The 19492-nt window shown below is 45.5% G+C and overlaps 1 protein-coding gene across 3 annotated transcripts; it reads right to left on the minus strand.

Annotated features, from left to right (window-relative positions):
• Nucleotides 1-1590: 1590 nt before the first annotated feature.
• On the minus strand, nt 1591-18888 carry Ddx59 (DEAD (Asp-Glu-Ala-Asp) box polypeptide 59). Of its 3 annotated transcripts, none has more exons than XM_013017533.1 (8): nt 18714-18888; nt 17480-17694; nt 14245-14412; nt 9256-9345; nt 7009-7260; nt 6221-6373; nt 4618-4746; nt 1591-2078 (listed from the first exon to the last, which is right to left on the minus strand). In XM_013017533.1, exons 2-8 carry the CDS (start codon nt 17681-17683, stop codon nt 1815-1817), a joined length of 1260 nt encoding a protein of 419 aa, XP_012872987.1. In that variant the 5' UTR covers nt 17684-17694; nt 18714-18888; the 3' UTR covers nt 1591-1814. The 3 variants fall into 3 exon arrangements, with proteins under 3 accessions (XP_012872987.1, XP_012872986.1, XP_012872985.1); XM_013017532.1 differs by having other exon boundaries at nt 1591-1952; nt 16904-17694; XM_013017531.1 differs by having other exon boundaries at nt 16904-17694.
• Nucleotides 18889-19492: the final 604 nt, after the last annotated feature.

Genomic DNA, 19492 nt, shown 5'->3' on the forward strand with positions numbered 1-19492 from the left:
GAGGCGCTTCAAGACAGCAGGGAGGGAAGTAAGTTGGAGGAAAGCACTCCTGGCAGCCTCCTGCATCTCGCTATCTATCACCACCACCTCATTTACCTGCTGCCCTGGAGAAATGGGAGTTTCCAAAAGGGCGGCCCAACACACCCAGTGCCGTAAGCGTCAAGGTGAGAGCGGCACAATGTCATCGAAAGGTCAGGAACAGAGGCCAAACGGCCAGCTAATGACAATGACCAGTGAGGGCTTGTCTACCCAACAGTCCCTATTTTTGTCTCAATCAAGCCTCCTAAATGCTGGTTCACAGAGTCACCTGATTTTTCTGGGTATCCCACTTGTATTTATCAACAAGTGTGAGTCTAGTGAACCTCTGCCCTCAGAGCCAGGAGCATGGCTGCGTAGCAAGCAGGAAGCACTGAGTTCAAACCCTACCACCACCACCATCACCCCCAGAAAAACAAGCAACTAGTCTCTGCTCAAGTATTATCAACTTCTTTAAGGCACTTGATATGCATGAAGCATCGTGTTAATGTTTTTGACTTTAATCTTCCAATTCATCTTGGCTATAGGACTCTGGGACCTGAATAGTTGCTTATCCTTGACCTTTTGAAATCAAACACACTTGCCACTCAGCAATGAGCAGAGACCCAGAAAAGGTGTGGAGCAGAGTCCAGACAGTACATACACTTGGGGAGCTTCTGCCTTTCTTTGGTCCTTGGATAAAGACAATATGAACCATCTGCCTATGGTTCATCACCCTCAACCTGATCGGATGGGGAAGCATCTAGAAGATGAGGAAAGCACACCTCTGGGGTGTTGGTGAGAACATTTCCAGAAAGCAATAATGAAGTGGAAGACCTGCTCTGAATGTGAGTGGTGTCACCTCCTAGGCTGGGGACCCAGGTGCTATAAAAGCAGCAAAGGAGAGCATCCTCTTTCTGTGCTTTTTGCTGCCGTGCAGTGAGCTGCTCCACCCGCCTCCCCAACGCGACACGATGAATTGAAACCTCTGGAAGTGTGAACTTGTCATCTATGTCACAGAAGAGAAAGCCAACACAATACATATACTAGAGGTCCTGTGAGAGAAGACACTCCCACAACTCTCGAGATGATGCTGGAACTATAAAGCTTGTCTCGGGGTTAGATTCTGTGAAACGTGAACCAACGATTCCAGTTCCCCCAATGAGACCAGTCTGAAAGGGAGGAAAGCATAGAAATATGAAGGCTATTCTTCCTCCCAGTCTTTAAAGCTGTGTTGACTTAGCCAAACAGCATAAACCCAAAAGTGGCACAGAAGAGCAGCGTTAGCGTAGCATTCTGATAAGCCGTTTGTATTAAGTATACACAAAAGTCAGTTAATCAAACTGAAGAATATGAACATTCTGTACTTGTGTTTTAGAGTAGTTCTGACTGATTCGTTTCGGTTATTTGCTTTGGAATAATACTGACTGAGGCGCAATGCGCGTGTCCCGCGCTCACAGCACTGTGGTGATGTGAGTTTGTGAGGGAATGCCCTGCTGTACAAAGCTCTGGGCCTGACAGTGGCTCCGAGGATTACTTATTAAAAACAAAAACAAAACTTGTTCAGAGGAGAAAAAAAAGTATTTTATTTAACAATATAGCTTCTGAATTTGTCTTTGATTTATGAGAAGTAGGAAGAGAAATAAATACCATACCCAATAGGAATCTTAGCAATTTTAAAAACTCCCATCACGAAGAATTATTTGTGTCATGTTAATTCTCATTTCCAGCAGGGAGTAGTAATTCAGGGAAAGCCTGTTGTCCACAGAGAAAACGATGTCTGAGAGCCGCCTAGCACATCACTTTTGAGAACTGCTTTTATCGTGTTTCCTAATTATGTCCATGAGGTTGGCGCCCGTGACCAGATCACTCTGTGCCTGTCTGTCCTTCTGCTGCTCCTTCCTCTTCTGCTCGTGAAGGTAGGGGGAGTTTAGGAGCTGCGGGGGGAGAATGGATCCTGTGGGCTTTACCCTTTTAGCGACATCCCAGAAGAGCCTTTTGGAGTTGTTATTGATGAAAGTGATCGCCGTTCCACTTTGGCCCAGCCGCCCCACTCTGCCCACCTGAAAGGAAACGCAAGGGTGTGTGCAAAAGGCACGGAAACATCTTCCTGGCACCGGAAGGAAAAGGAAGACTAGTATTTAAAGACGTTTTATGCAGATGAATGCTCATTCAGAGAGATTTATTTGTGCTGGGAATCAAACCCAGGATCTTTTTTTAAAACAACTGTATATATATATATATATATATATATATATATTATTGTAAAGATACTGTACAGAGAGGTTACAGTTACATGAGTAAGGTAATGAGTACATTTCCTATAGAGCATTGTTACCCCTCCTTTGTTTTTCCCCTCCCCAGGATCTTTTGCAGGCTAAGCATGAACTCTACAGACCTACACCATCGACAACATCTTTTGAACTATGTACCGAACTATTGAGACGTCAATTTAGTGGACTGACATGAGCATATCTTTTACCAGCATGTGTGGTGTGTGTGAGTGTGTGTGAGTGTGTGTGTGTGTCCATGTATATGCATGAGAAAGGAGGCACAAAGCAGTGTTAGCAGGTGCTCAGGGCAGCATTATCTAATAACAAATAACAGAAACATCAATCAAGTGCTTGTTAAATAAACAATAGTACATTCCTACAACCCATTACCTTGCATTTGTTGAAACAGGACAAGACAAACATTTAGCAAGCCTGGCCGTGGAGTAGGGGACCCACGTGACACACTCACATTTGTCACATGATACCTACTGTTTACTCTGGCCTGGAGAGACATCTAGAGTACATTCAGTATGACAGGCTGAGAATAGCGGTGTGACACGATCCTCTTTCCATGCGTGAGGTTAAGTGTTCCTGTGTGTACCTGCACCTGTGTGCAGTTACTTGTGGGGCATGTATGTTTGGGGTATGTGTATCTATATTGACATTTTCTGCACAGTTACCATGGTAACCACTTCTCTGTAGAAAGGGACAGAAAAAGGTTTTATCTTATTTCCAGCCAGAGTTATTAAACAGTTGACAGAAAACAGACTTCCAATATTTGAGCAAATAACTCTGGGGGTATTTTCTGATGGGCATGTAAATGAGAGAAGAGAAAAAAGAATAAAGAGAGAACTAGAAATTGGGCACCAGTGGTTCATATCTGTAACCTTAGCGACTCAGGAGGCTGAGGACTGTGGTTCAAAGCCAGAGTGGGGAGGAAAATCTGTAAGACTCTTTGTTTTTTGTTTGTTTTTGGGTCTGGTCGTGGGGCCTGAACTCTGGGCCTGGTCGCTGTCCCTCAGCTCTTCAGCTCAAGGTTAGCGCTCTACCACTTGAGCCATAGTGCCACTTCCAGCTTTTTTCTTTTTGCTTATGTGGTGCTGAGGAATCGAACCCAGGGCCTCAGGCATGCAAGGCAAGCACTCTACCACTGAGCCACCTTCCCAGCCCCATCTGTAAGACTCTTATCACCACTAATCAACTACCAAAAAACTGGAAATGGAATTGTGGCTTAAGTGGTAGAACACTAGCTTTGAGCAGAAAAGCATAGGGACAACGTTCAGGCCCTGGGTTGAAAATCCAGTAAGGCACAAGACAAAAAAAGAGAGAGAGAAAGAACTAGCATCCCACTGTAGCATGGAGTCTGAGGAAACACCAGAGCCAGCAGAGCATTCCAGACATCAAGTGTTCTGAGGGAGATTCAAGCAACTGCACCTGGGGGAGTGACTGAGAACCCCAGGGTGAAGCTTTCCTCGCAGGGTTTGGAGAGGACACCGGGAAGGATGCCGAGGGAAGACAGCCACAGCTAGAAAGAGAGAAGCCATTGTTGTCTCTGGCAGCAGAGGAAAGAAAGGACGCTGAAGAGGTGACAGACGAGAACAAACAAGGACATGAGAGGAGATGGAGACAAGATTCCTAAAAAAACAAATACTTAGAAGGATCAACTTGATTTTGGCCAAGTATAGCAACTTAACACAAGCCTTCCAAACAAGGCTTTCTTTGATGACTCATTGGGAAAAAAAAAAAGAAAAAAAAAGAGAAAGGGAAAAAAATAGAGCACCTAGTCTCTAGTCTTTTTACACTATTTTAAGTTACTTACAGTTTTTTGGGTTTTTTTGTTTGTTTTGTTTTTGCTGGTCCTGGGGCTTGAACTCGGGGCCTGGGCTCTGTCCCTGAATCTCTCTGTGCTCAAGGCTAGTGCTCTACTACTTGAGTCAAAGCACCACTTCTGGCCTTTTCTGTGTATAAGGTACTAAGGAATCGAACCCAGGGCTTCATGCATGCTAGGCAGGCACTCTACCACCGAGACACATTCCCAGCCCTCCAGTTTTTTTTTTTTTTTAATGCATTTCAGGCACACACATGTAGCTATTAAAACCAAAACTGCTTGTATAAATATATATTTTAAGAGCAAAAACTATATAAAATTTTTGTACTCTTTTTTTTTTTTTTAGTGGTAGTATACTTGGGCTTGAACTTAAGAGCCTAGAGCTTGCAAGGTGGGTGCTCTGAAGCGCAGCTGCGCCTCCTGGCCTGCTCCGTGTCACTTGCTAGCATGCTGACCGTTCCTTCCCCAACACAAGCCCTGTGGAGCTAGAGGGTGACTCACCTGGTGCACATACTCGTCCATGCTGGGAGGCATGTCAAAATTCACCACCAGCTTCACACTGACCAGGTCAAGGCCTCGTCCCAGAACCCCGGTGCTCACCACCACCTCGTAGTCTCCGTCCAGCAATCCCTTTCCAAAAGAAAGCAACGAGGTACACTAGTATGCACAATTAGTTTATGTGGCTTTCTATAATTCTGATTTCTGCAGAGGTGTAGGTATGCATTCATGCACACATATACATATTTATTTCCAGTTCATTATCTTTGCTGGTATGGGGGCTTAAATCCGGGGTTTAACACTGTTTTTGTGCTCACTGCTGGAGATCTACCACTGGATCCACATCTCCAGCTTCATTTTTTTGCCAGTTAACTGGAGATGAAATCTTGAAGACTTTTCGGCCTAGGCTGGCTTTGAACTTAAGTCCTCTAAATTTCAGTCTCCTAAGTAGATTTCAAGCATAAATCATCAGCCTCTGGCTAGGATTACAACTCAACAGAAAGCAGCTGTGCGTAGTGGTGCTCACCTGTCAGTGTAGATACAATGAGAAGCTTAAAATAAGCAGACTGCAGTCCAGGCATACGCCTGGTAATACCCTATCTCAAAAATAACCAGCACATTCTGGGCATCTACCCAGGACAACATGAGGCAGGATACCGTAAAGACACCTGCACATCCGTGTTCACTGCTGCACTACTCACAATAGCCAACTTATGGAAACAGCTAATATGCCCTACAATAGGTGCGTGGATCAAAAAAAACGTGGTACCTACACACAATGGAATTTTACACTGCCATTAGAAAGAATGTCGTTTGCAGGGAAATGGATGGACCTGGAACAAATCGTGTTAAGCAAAGTAAGCCAAGCTCAGAGAGACCAATGGCACATGTTTTCTGTCATATGCTAGATCTAAAATACACGGGGACATGCTGAATTTTACAGGGCTCTAGGCCTCCACACTGAGACCAAAGGAGGGGGCACTCTTACAGGAAAAGCCCAAAGTGCGATGCCTGTGTGCCTCCGATCGTCTAAAATAATGTTTATCAAAAGGAAACCTAGGAAATGGAAACAAGCTCACTTTTCCTCTGCTGCTGTTTTCGTTTTGTCTTGTTTGTTCATTTATCTGTCTTTGAGGTAAGGGGCACAGAAATGAAGGGAGAAAGGGTGAACACAAATGAAGCAGTGGTACTCAAAAGACATCATGTTGAAATGAGCTACACAACTTGTGGGTGGGAGGGAAGGGGAGGGACATTGTCCAAAAAGAAATATACTCTTGACTTGTGTAACTAACCCTTTTGGTCTATCACCTTTATAATAACAATAAAAATTTTAAAATGTACTCTACCTGACATATATAAACTGTAACTCTTCTGTGCATCATCTTTATAATTATAATAATATTATAAAAATAAGCAGCACAAAAGAGGGGTTTGAATCTTGGCTCAGTAGCAGAGCACTTGCCTAGCAAGCATGAGGCTCTGAGTTCAAACTCCAATCCCTCCAAAAATACCCACCCCACGAACCGAAGCTGATAATATGGCATCTCCTGGAAATGAGTCAGAACAGATTTGTCAGAAAGAGAAGACAGAACGTCAAGTGTCTGACCTGCAGTATGTTTTTTCTCTCCATCTGTGGCTTCTCTGAATGTATAGAAGTGCTTTTTAGTCCTGTGATTTTCTCAACAGCTTCACTTAGCAGATCAGCTCCTAATTTGCAGTCCACAAATACTAACACCGGAGGATGAAAGAGCTTCTTATCCTGAAAAACCAGAAAGGTACTTAAAATTATTAACAACAAGACAGCATTTACAATGGGAAAGTTTTCCTGAAAGCTCGTATGAGCTAGTATTGAAGTTTATAGAATGACGGCAGAGGTGACCGTGATCAAGATGTACTGCACTCACAGATTGAAACCCCTCCATCCAACTACTTTAAAGATAGTAAGTAAATAAAGTTTATAAGCACAGTCTTAGGAAAAAAAACATATGTTGTTAAAATGAATACTTTCTTTGAAACATGTAGAAACAAGCCAGGCTCTGGTGGCTCACACCTGTCATCCTAGCTACTCAAGAGGCTGAGATCTGAGGATCATGGTTCAAAGCCAGCACTGGCAGGAAAGTCCATGAGACTCTTATCTCCAATAATCCACCAGAAAACTGGAAGTGGCGCTGTGGCTCAAGTGATAGAGAGCTAGCCTTGAGCAAAGCCCTAACTCTTAATTTACCCAACATGTTTTCACATGTAAAAATGTATCTGATCTTCACAGAATTTTGACTTGGGTAAAGCAGTTTATTATTTAAACATCTATGCCAAATTCCTCCAAAAGCTGCATCCAAAGAGCGTTCTCTGAGCCCCGTCTGCAAACATGGTGGCCCACTTTGCTTCGTGACTCACATTCAAGATTTCAAACAGTTTTTTCTTTTTGGCGGGGTCTTCCACCCACAGGATGATCTGGCGCACAGTGGGGCAGGGCAGATTCTTCTGGCCCGTGGTAATTCTCACGGGGTTGTGCAGCAGCTGGCCGGCCAGCTGCTCTATACTGGCTGGGATTGTGGCAGAAACCAACATGGTCTGGCAGTCATTAGGGACGTTTTCCAAAATGTCAAGCACTTGCTGCTGGAAGCCCATCTTTAACATGGTATCCGCCTAAGACAAAAGAATTGTAAAGTTAGGCGTGCTTGCCTCGGAAACCTAGAACCAACCAAGACAAGACTGATGTGAGTAATGACATTAAACAATGATAAACTCTTACACAGAAGAAGACCTTATCACAATGTCAAAAGATAAAGGAGGAACTAGTTGTTGTTGTTGTCTAATGCTGTTACTGGAGTCCTCAGGTTCTTGCTTATTAGATTTTTTTGCTCAAAGGCTGGCACTGTACCACTGAGCTACAGCTCCACTTCTGGTTTTTCGCAGTTCATAAGAATCTCACAATTTTTTTTTTTGTTTTGGTCCAGTGTGGGGCCTGAACTCTGGGCCTGGGCACTGTCCCTCAGCTCTTCAGCTCAAGGCTAGCGCTCTACCACTTGAGCCACAGAGCCACTTCTGGCTTTTTTTTCTTTTTGCTTATGTGGTGCTGAGAAATCGAACCCAGGGCCTCAGGCATGCAAGGCAAGCGCTCTACCACTGAGCCACCTTTCCAGCCCTCTCACAAAAAATTCTGCCTGAACTGGCTTCGAACCTTGATCCTCAGACTTTGGCCTCCTGAGTAGCTAGAATGACAGGTGTGAGCCACTGTCTCCCAACCAGGAAACCTTTATATAACTTAATAAACTGAAACCTAAATGCATACAAGGATATGCAAAAGATTGTTACTGTGGCTATGTTGACTGCCAAATACAATCCAGGTTCCTGTAACTTGGAAATAATAGATATTGAGATACTGAGTTATTTAAAAAGTCACTGTGTTATTTCTGAAGTGTCCACAAAGGTGGACACTTTAAATTCTGGAATACTTGTTTCAGTATTACTTAGGCAATGACAGTGTTGTGTCTCACTTCTCTGGGACTTTTAGTCTATGAGATGTTTTTGTCATCTTCCTTCTTTTCCAGCCATGCTCTAGAGGATGAGACACCTCGCCCATCTCATGGATGGTGAAAACAGACACACTTTGGTCTACATTGTCTCTCCATGCCCATTGGCACTGACTGCCACTCAGGGGCCCACAGGGCCACCAGGGCGCTGTCCTCCACCAGCACCCGGCACCATGTCCTTCCAGCACAGCTGGTGGGAGGTGTGGGAAGGTACACACGCTCTGCCTGCAGGAGCGGCCCATGCCAGGAGGGCTGGCACACAGGCGTGCACACTGAGCCTTGTCTGTATGATGGGATATCATCTAGTAAGTATAATCATAGACTATATTGTACACTTAAACTTCATTTTAGTACAAAAGCACCTGCATGGTACATTAACAGAGAAAACCAAGACCATGGATGCCCACGTCCACATAGAGAAAAAACAAGGCCCTCTGATTACGTATTATCAGCTACTTCTGCAATTCTTGTTCCTGATGATTTGATGTGAAGCATCGAATGTTTTGGAAAGCTTACCACTGAGACTATGAAACCTGCAGAATTTGTGCTTTGCACAAATAACGGTTTGCACTGGAAAAGACACTGACTAAATTGCAGTGTACTGCTGGGTACACAGGAAATAATTTTGGAGCCACTTCTGGTTAGAGGTGTGGCTCAAGTGGAAAAGCACTTGCCCAAGAAGTTTGAGGTCTGAGTTCAAACCCCAGTACTGCCCCCGCAAGAGTCACATCTATAACTTTTTAAAAGTCTCTGAATTTGTTTCCTTTTGGGGGATAAAAATGCTCCAAATATATAATAAAAAATTATATGACTAAGCCAGGCGCCGGTGGCTCACACATGTAATCCTAGCTACTCAGGAGGCAGAGATCTGAGGATCGAGGTTCAAAGCCAGCCTGGGAAGGTAAGTCCGTGAGACACTTAGAAAATTGGAAGTGGCACTGTGGCTCAAGCGGTAGAGCACTCACCTTGAGCTGAAGAGCGCAGGGACAGCGCCCAAGCCCAGAGTTCAAGCCCCACAACTGACCAAAAAATAAATGAAAAATAAAGATAAAAATTATATGACTATATTTTTCAAAAATTACATCACTAATGATTTTTGAACACTTACTTCATCAACTATGACCACTTTTATACCCGAGAGGGCTACAGAGCCCTGCTTTATGATATCCAGAAGCCGTCCAGGGGTTGCTATGATAATCTGAAAAAAAAGAATTTAAGAATTAGAAAACATTCCCTCACTCTATTTCTATTGAGTAGCTGTGTGAAATAAGCAGACCTAGTTCCTGCTCTCTGAAAACCTGACAGACTCCAGTCTGACCTAAAGCACAAGCTCATGTGTAAAGGATTAGTGGCAGTGAGCAAGAGTGGTCCAGGCAGAGGGAAAGTGTCAGCCATTGTTGAAACTAGGAGGCTGGGGAGCCTTACAGGTGGAAAGGGAGGAAGGGGTCTTGAGGACTGACAGGAACCAGGAACGTCTCTACAGGCAGTCCAACAACAATGGTATTTGGTTCTCAACAGGCCTAGGCCTAATACATTAAGAGAATGGAGCTGGGCACTGGTGGTTCACACCTGTAATCCTAGCTACTCAGGAGGCTGAGATCTGAAGATCACAATGCAAAGCCAATTCAAAGAGTCTGTGAGCCAGAAGCAGAGGTGTGACTTAAGTGGTAGAGCACTAGCCTAGAGAGAAAAAAACTGAGTAAAAGCTTAAGGTCTTGAGTTCAAGCCCCAGTACTGGCCCAAAACAGATGGGGGTACTAAAGGCTCTCAAAAGTTTTATAATGCACTAAGTGAAGCAGTGGCTTAACGTGGGGGCTCTTTGGTGAAAGGAAGTTCAGGAGCAATCCTGGCTGGAGCGTTTAATAATGGTGTATCTGTGCGCTCATCCATGAAAGGGAAATGACAGTAATTATGGCAGGGTTAAATGAGAGAGTACCTGCTGCAATGTGGCATCACAACCGATCTAGTAAATTCAGTTGTACTCGCACAGACTCTCAGATTCCAGGATCTGAATCCACAGAACTGTGGCACTCATCACAAACACTCCAATCAGTTTAAATCAACTATTCTCAGCTGAGTCTGCTCCTGTTTCTTTCTCTTTGCTCTGCTGGCTTGGAGGTTAAAAGCTTTCTTTTTTTTTTTTAATTAAACAAATTCATTCTTGCCTTACTTTCCCCTGGATTTTTGTTTGTTCTAAAGACAGGGATGTGTTTTGTAACGCAGGTTAGCATGGAACTCTCTATGTCGCTGAGATTGGTCATGAACACTCAATCTTCCTGCCTCTGCCTCCTCCCAAATGCTGCGATTACAAGCCTGTATCACCTTGCCAGGCAATATTCATGTAATTTAATAAAGTATATAATAATTAAAACTCCCCCTCCCTTTTATTTTGTCGGTTGTGGAGCCTGAATTCTGGGCCTGGGTGCTGTCCTTCCGCTCTTCAGCTCAAGGCTAGCACTCTACTACTTGAGCCACAGCGCCACTTTTGGCCTTTTCTATTAATGTGGTGCTGAGGAATTAAACCTAGGGCCTCATGCATGCAAGGCAAGCGCTCTACCACTGAGCCACCTTCCCAGCCCTTTTGCCCCTTTTTATTGAACGATCAAGGACAAATGTTTTAACACCAATCACATCGGCCCTCTACTTTCTTGCTTCTTTTGTTGACCAGGATTTTCCTTTTTTTCCTAACTCACAGATTGTTCATTGTTATTACTGGTTTGTTTGTTTGCTGATAGGATCTGAACTCAGGGCCTCACATTTGCTTGACTTGCTTGCTTGGCTAGCACTCAATTATTTGAGACATGCTTCCAGCCTGGCATTTTGCTAATTAATTAAAGATGGAGTCTCATGGATTTTTCTGCCCAGGTTGGCTTCAAATTGTAATCCTCCAGATCTCAGCCTCCTGAGTAGCGAGGATGATAGGTGTGAGCTACAGATGCCTGGCTGCTATTATTACTATTTTTATCCAATCAACATTTGTTCAGTTTTACCCACCTTTATCTGTTACCATGCCACATGCTCTGGAATCATCTTTTTTCTACAGCAGATCTTTGTTTCAAAGCTTTTTGAGGAAGTTATTGGTAGACAGTTGTGTTTATCTGAAAAGCACTTCATTTTGCCCTAGCTCTTGAATGATGTCTCGGGCGTCTTTTCTCAGAGGGAACAGGACTGGTGTAAGGAGTAGCAGAAGGGGAGGGTGACTTCTGGCGGGGGAGGGGCGTTGGCACAGGGGCTGGGGAAGGAGGGGGGAATGTAATGGGCATCACTGTCTGAATGGGGCAGGGGTGATGCTAGGATCCAGTCACAAACGGGAGGATTAGGCAAACCAATAAATACCTAAAGTGAAGCCAGGTGCCGGTGGCTCACGCCTGTAATCCTAGCTACTCAGGGGACTGAGAAATGAGGATCGAAATTTGAAGCCAGCCCAGGCAAGAAGATCTGTGAGAATCTTATCTCTATTGAACTACCAAAAGCTTGAGCTGTTACTCAGGTGGCAGAACATGGCCTTGAGCCAAAAAAGCTCTGGGATGGCACCCAGGCCCCAAGTTCAACCAAAACCTAAAGTGAAGTAGGTGGCAGGTTTCTTTCTGTCTGTTACAAATATGGAAACACAGAATTTGAAGTAAAATCCTGTTGTATACGATTAGAATTGAATTAGCCCTATGCAGGGAATGGACAGCACAAAAGCAAGGAGCACACGTACAGCCCAGATTCTGGTGTCTAAATACTGCTGTCAACCACAGGAACTAAGGTTCCATGGCGTAAGGCAGGATTCTAGGCCTGGGAAGGACACGGGACAGTACTGGAAGATGACGGGCAGAGGATCAAGAAGCCACCTTGAAGATGCTTCTGCTGATTAAGTCAGGGACCAGTGGGAAATCGTAAGTCCATACTGATGGAAGTAAATCAAAAAACTGTAAGTTCAGTCTCAAAGTACTCCTCTCAAAATATTTACTAACTATAAAGGTATTAACACCACCAGGAAAAGACATATTGCAATTTGCTACCTAACTGAACGCAATGGAAACAATAAAGTATCTCTTCTGTGATACTCTGTCAAAATACACAAGACAGGTGCCAATGGCTCATCCTGTGATCCTGGCTATTGAGGAGGCTGAGACCTGAGGTTCGTGGTTCAAAGCTAGCCAAGGCAGGAAAGTCCATGAGACTCATCTCCAATTAAGCCAGAAAGACAGAAGTGGAGCTGTGGCTCCAGTGGTAGAGTGCTAACCTTAAGGGGGTGGGGGGCGGGGGAAGAAACAAAAAAACAGAGAGACTGAGAGGAACCATTGTAGACTGGAAATAAAAGAGAGACATAGTAACTAAACGAAATATACAATTCTGAATTAGATTCAGGTTTCAAAGAAAAAACCAGGACTGCAGCAGTGTAAAAACCTGAATAGAGTCTGAGGCATGGTTGATATCAGTGTTAATTCCCAATGGATCCCAATGTGGTCATGTTAACCTCCCAAGTCCGTACTTATACTGCAAGTTTGTAGAATAATATCCTTGCAGAAATTACACTATAAAAAAACATATGGATGGGGTTGGGAAGGTGGCTCAGTGGTAGAGCACTTGCCTTGCATGCATGAGGCCCTGGGTTCCATTCCTCAGCACCACATAAGCAGAAAGAAAAGAGAAAGCCAGAAGTGGTGCTGTGGCTCAAGTGGTAGAGCACGAGCCTTGAGCTGAAGAGCTAAGGGACTGTGCCCAGGCTCAGAGTTCAGGCCCACGACCGGACACCCCCCCCAAAAAAAAAACATATGGGGGTCAAAGAGAAAAATGTTCTTTATACTGTACTACTACCTTTAAGTTTTTTTTTAATAAAAATTTGTGAAAACCACTGTACCCAATTGTATCTCATTAAATGTTGTGACCGAGGTACTATCATCAATGCATTAGGACACGGAGACACACACACACACACACACACAATTTTTGTGTGTGTGCCAGGCTTGAGCTTGGGGCCTCATACTCTCACTTGACTTTTTCGCGCAAGGCTAGTGCTCTACCATGCGAGCCACAGCTCTGCTTTTTGGTGTTCACAGACTTTCCTGCCTGGGCTGGCTTTGACCATGATCCTCAGCTCCTAGTTTCTTGAATAGCAAGGATTAAGTGTGAGCTACCACTGCACAGTGTATTAATTTATAAGAATGGCAATACAAGATAAACTACTAGATTTCTAAAACGAACAAAGAAAGCTGTTAGAGTAGCTAAGAGCTCTTGTATTGTGGGCTGGGGTTGACTCTATGGACTCAGGTGGTAGAGTGCTAGCCTGACAAAATATCACCTTTACATGTTTTATATGTTGGAGGTCCACATTAAAAATCACTGATCCAATGTTCCATTATCAACCTGTAATATCCTTTTTTTTTCTTTCTTTTCTTTTTTTTTTGCCTGTCCTGGGGCTTGAACTCGGGGCCTGGGCACTGTCCCTGAGCTTCTTTTGCTGAAGGTTAGCACTCTACCACTTGAGCCACAGTGCCACTTCCGGCTTTTTCTGTTTATGTGGTACTAAGGAACTGAACCCAGGGCTACATGCATGCTAGCAAGCACTCTACTACTAAGCCACATTTCCCAACCTCTCCCCTCTCTTTTGGTAACATATTTTCTCTTTTCTCTAGATCTGGGGACTGAAGCCAGGCGCTCACCCATGTTAGAGAAGCACTCTACCACAGAGCTACATTCCCAGTCTATCATCTTGTAATTTCTTTTTTTCTTTTTTGCCGGTCGTGGGACTTGAACTCTGGGCCTAGGCGCTGTCCCTCAGCTCTTCAGCTCAAGGCGAGCGCTCTACCACTTGAGCCACAGCGCCACTTCCTGCTTTTTCTGCTTATGTGGTGCTGAGGAATCGAACCCAGAGCCTCATGCTTGCAAGGCAAGTGCTCTACCACTGAGCCACCTTCCCGGCCTCATCTTGTAACTTGTTGAAATTATATTGTACATGTCTTAACTCTGCCACATCCATTTCATGTGACCTAGGTAAAAACTGAAAAGCTACCTAAGATCAACATTGTTCTTCAGGAGTGACAGAATCCCATCAGGTGCCTCAATTGCTCTCGAACTTTCAAAGCCCCTCGGTCAAAGGGGTGCTTACCTTCACATGCTGTCGCAAGCGGTGGAGCTGCGGGGGCAGCGGCAAGCCCCCCACGAGGAGCACGGTCTTCATGCGTGGCAGACCCCTCATCAGCTCCTTGGCCTGCCTTTCTATCTGGACGGCCAGCTCTCGTGTTGGCGTAAGGATGAGTGCACACGGAGTTTTGTTCTGTGAAGATGTGAAACGCCAGTCAGAAACACCACCCATTCCCGCTGACATGAACGAAAGCGTCACAGTGACTCCAGGAGCGTTTACCTCTTCAAAGCACTTCATCATTCACAGTCAACAAAATGAAGAACAGTAAGGGGAGGGGAAGGCTTGGGAGGGATGGGGGAGAATGTTGACAGGGGTGCTATCAATCAAGATCCGCTGGATTTATAAACTGCTTTGTTGAATGCCAACCCCTGTGTAAAACTACTGAAAGATAATACAGGTATAATAATCATTTTAAAGTTCCCCCATCAAAGAGGGCAGAGGTGGCTCACACCTATAATCCCAGCTGCCCAGGAGGCTGAGATCTTAGGATCACAGTTTGCAGCCAACTCCAAGCAGGAAAGTCCATAAAACTCTTATCTCCAATTAATCACCAAAAAAGCCAGAAGTAGAACTGTGGCTCAAGCAGTAGAGTGCCAAACTTAAGCAGAAAAACTCAGGACTAGTACTCAGGCCCTGAGTTCAGATCCTAGTGCCAGCACAAACTAACTAAATTAAATGAGACAATTAAATGCCCCCATATAACTAATATAAGCTGATAAAAAAATAGTTCAAAAAATTTCCCCATTAACCCAACTAGTTTGGGGCCTCCCATCTTTTGCTCATCACATGCAGATTTTTCTTCCAAAACCATCATAAATTGTCAAAATTAAAAAGTCATAAAACAGTCTGAGCATGCAGAGAGACAAACAGCACATTTCATATGGAGAAGCTAGATCTAAAATATACCCAGACATGATAAATTATACAGGGCTCTAGGCATTCACACACAGTGACACCAAAGGAATCTTACTCTTAGGGAAGGAACACAAAGGTGTAATGTCTTTGTGCCTCTGATCATATAAAGTAATATCGAAATGAATTCCAGGAAATGGAAACAGGAGTTTTTTTCTTTTTGGCCTTTTTGTTCATTTATCTGTCTTTGGGGCTGGGTGGGGGTGGAAAGGCACAAAAGTGAAGGAACAAAGGGTGGACCAATGCAGCATGGTACTCACTAGACACGGTGGAAAATGAACTGTACAACTTGTGGGTGGGGATGGGAGGGAAAAATTGGGAGAGAGCAAGGGAAGAGGTGACATTGTCCAGAAAGAAATATACTTATTATCTGACTTAGGAAACTGCAACCCCTCTGTACATCACCTTTATAATAACACTTAACCCCCCGCCCCCCCCAAAAAAAACCATTCTGAGCACAAACACATGTTCAGAAGTTACAGATAATGGAAAATTCTCTATTTTTGATTTTTCAGTGAAGGATGTCCAACTGGCAAGGTCTATGCAAATATTCCAAAGTCAGGAAAACTTCAAAATCTGGTTCCAAGCATTTCAGTTAAAGGACATTCAACCTGCTTTTGACAAACAATTTCTCAAAATGTGAAAGTGCTTTATACACTAAAAATTAATACGTCAAATAAAGCCATATTTTAAGATGAACTACGGATTGCATTAAAGGAATATTTTGAAGCCCTAGAGTTACAACTCTGATATAAAACAGCCAATTTCTTCAAAGTACAAAATCTAAGGAGGCCTAATGGACATATAAATCACAGCTGGCAGGGGGAAGATGGGAAGGAGGGAGATGGGAAGGGATGGTAGGGAAAACAGAGGAGGAGACAATACTTGATAAGAAATGCACTCCTTACCTTGCCCATGTAATTGTAACCCCTCTGTATGGTATTTTCACAATAAAAATAAAATAAATCACAGCTCATATTATCAGCAGGATAGCTTACTCTTTTAATAGAAAATATATACTTTTTTTGGGGGGGGGTCCAGTCATGGGGCCTGAACTCTGGGCCTGGGCGCTGTCCCTCAGTAATTCAGCTCAAGGCTAGTGCTCTACCACTTGAGCCACAGCGCCACTCCCGGCTTTTTTTTTGCTTATGTGGTGCTGAGGAATCGAACCCAGGGCCCCAGGCATGCAAGGCAAGCACTCTACCACTGAGCCACCTTCCCAGCCCTTAATAGAAAATATTTTTTAATGAAATGTTTAATAAGGAAAATAATATTTTGGACTTTCAACAGGGAGCTCTTTGGTTCAACCTCATAAAAAGAAAAATTCCATAAAATTATGTTTTGCCTACAAAGTACCAGGGAAAACAAAATCACTAGGAGCCCCAGTAAGCAAAGTGACAAATATTTCTGTTTTGTTCTGCTTAGCTTTGGAGGCACTAGGTTTTAAACTCAGGGCCTCTTGCTTGCTTGACTGCACCTCTTGAACCATGCCTCCAGTTTTGCTTTTTGCTGATGAAGATGGAGTCACCCAGACTTTATTGTCAGAGCTGGTTTTTGATCCTCAATCCTCCAGGTCTCAGTCCCCTGAATGGCTAGGATTACAATTAAGAATCATTGGTTTGGACTTGGCTTGCAAAATTAGCACTGTCAAGGATTAAACCGAGTAAACACTATTTGTGTTTGGGAGAAGACATGTGGACTTCTGAGTTACCTCAAAGACAGCTTGGATGATAACGGGAAGAAGGAAAGCAGCTGTTTTCCCAGAGCCAGTGTCAGCGCTGGCCAGGATGTCTCTGCCCAGAAGTCCCACGGGAATCATCTGCATTTGGACTGGGGTTGGCACCTCATAGCCCGATTGCTTCAAGTTGTGATTTAAGACCTCAGGGAACCCGCAGTGTTCGAAGTCAATAATAGGCCTAGCGACCCCTTCCCCTTGAACTGAAATCCCTAGCTGCTGCTTGAGATTTTCCACCTGGTCCTCCCGAAGGCTCGCAATAAAGGGGTGCTCTTTGTACTCATAGAAGGCAGCAAGAAGAGACTCGGGCTCTGAAGCCGTTTTCTGTGGACTGCTGAGGTTGAATTTCTCTTCCTGTCCTTGGACTTGCACAAGATGTTTGGCTTTGCACTCCAAACTGCACACATCTTCATCCGTCCTATCACAAATATATTCCCCATAACGACCACACACCACACACACCGGCTCCCCGGGTTCTGGCCAGCGCTGGGTTTTAGAAAATGACTTCACAGGCTCTTCAGAAGGCTGGCTGTCCACATCCTGCTCACAAACCTTGGCCAATTGGCCAGCGGGGCCTGATGGACCACTGGGCTTGTCTGCTGCTCTGGCTCCTTTTGTAACTGCAGGATCCACTGCAACATCTCCATCCTTGTCCAACCAAGGGTGCTTCTCTTCTGCCTTAATTTTCTTGGCTACACTACTTTGGACATCATCATTGGAATTCCTCTTGATTTTTAGAGATCTTGGTACAAACATCCTCCAACAGCCTGTTGAGTGAATTACATAATGAGCTTTGTTTTCCCCTCCATTAAGCTCGCATTAATGAGGTACCACGTGATTCTGTACCCCAGGGAGTTACCTCAAAGAAATAAGAGGAGACACGGCCTTATTTATACCAGGCTTTTCAAGAAGACACACACACACACACAGAAGCAGACACACTAACCCAACACAGACCTGTCATTTACTGACTACTTGGACTGTTAAAGTATCAGATATTATATAAGAAATCCTTGTATTACAGCTCACAAAAGAAAACTGGAGGGATACTTCACAATCAGACTCTTTTAACTCAAAACCACAAAGCAGAGGGACTGAGTGCTTTTCATGCCAAGCAGTGTATTTCTTCACCTACTCTTACAAAACCCATATAAAGTGGTTAGAAATATATGTGTGTGTGTGTGTGTGTGTGTGCTATATCACACGTCACAGAGCATGTTCTAGCATGATATTATATACGTACACGTGATACAGGGCACCTGCCTGGGGTCTCCCCACCCCACTATGCATATTTACATATAAAACTCATTCTATACGTGATCTCCATGTTCGAGGCTCTAGAGCAGGAAGTCAGTGCCCGGGAAAGAACACTTTTAGTCTAGTTTCTAGGACCATCCATATCCTAATACTTTCCTTAAAAACAAACACTTAAAATAGAGTTCCGGGGTTCCATTTCCCGCAAGCGTTGCACCGGAGCTGGCGGGAGGGCCGGGTTAGCTGGGCGGGGCCTGCGCTGGAGCCGGGAGCCGGGGACAGAGCCCCAGGGCCGGGCCTCCCCCGGGCCACCGCACAGGCCCGGGCCGGGCGCGCGCCCCCGACCCCGCGCGCGACCCCGCGCGCGCGACCCCACACCCTCCCCAGGCCCCGCACCCCCGGCGCGTGCGCGTCACGGCGCTGCTAGGAGACGGACCGGGGAGGGCGGGGCCTCGGGGTCGGTCGGAGTTGCGGCCCCTGCGTAGACGGCCAACGTGACCTATCCGAGCCGCCCGGGCTGGCGCACGCTCACCCGCCTAGGCCTGAGGCCGCTCCCGCTCTCGCTCCGGGTCGCTGTCCCCGGCGAGCCCCGGTCCCGACTTCCTGCCGACGAGCCCGGACACCGCGCGCACGATCCGCTTCTCCGGGTTTTGCGAGTCTCCGGCGCGTTCGCGCGGCGTGAGCGCGGAGCGGCGCCTGACGGGCGGGGCCCCAGCTCCGCGCTCGCCCCGCCCCTTCCCGGCCCGGGCTGGCGCAAAGCGCGGAAACCGGATGTTCCGGACCGGCTCGGCGCGTCGGCTCCGGAGCGGAGAGCGCACGTCACGGAGCCGCCGGAAAGACGCAACGGGGAGGCGCGCGGGCCGGGCGCGCTGGAGAGCGGGAGCGTGCGGGGAAGGCGGGGCGCCTGGGACCCCCCGGGTGACCCCACGCCCGCGCCCGGCGCCTGGGTCCTGTTCTTCCTCATTACAGCCTTTCCAACAACAACAACAACAATAATAATACCACTCACCTTAAGATTAGTTTACATGACGATTTAAATGCACCTAGTGAGGCCGAAGGAGGATATTCCTGGGAGACTAACCCGAGCGAGGCGCCCTGCCCAGGTGCACCTGATCTTGTAAAATCGTCGTAATGGACCCGAACTCCAGGAAGTGGAAACGAGGCTTTTCTCTCTTCTTTTCCCTTTGTCTTGTTCATTTTTCTGTCTTTGGAAGGGTAAAGAGGAAGCACAGAGACGAAGGGACAAAGGTGGACACATTAGCACTGGCACTCCCTGGACACTTAGGTTGAAAATGAACTACACAAGGTGTG

The sequence above is a fragment of the Dipodomys ordii genome, unplaced genomic scaffold (assembly GCF_000151885.1).
Source record: "Dipodomys ordii isolate 6190 unplaced genomic scaffold, Dord_2.0 Scaffold35, whole genome shotgun sequence".
NCBI lineage: Eukaryota > Metazoa > Chordata > Mammalia > Rodentia > Heteromyidae > Dipodomys > Dipodomys ordii.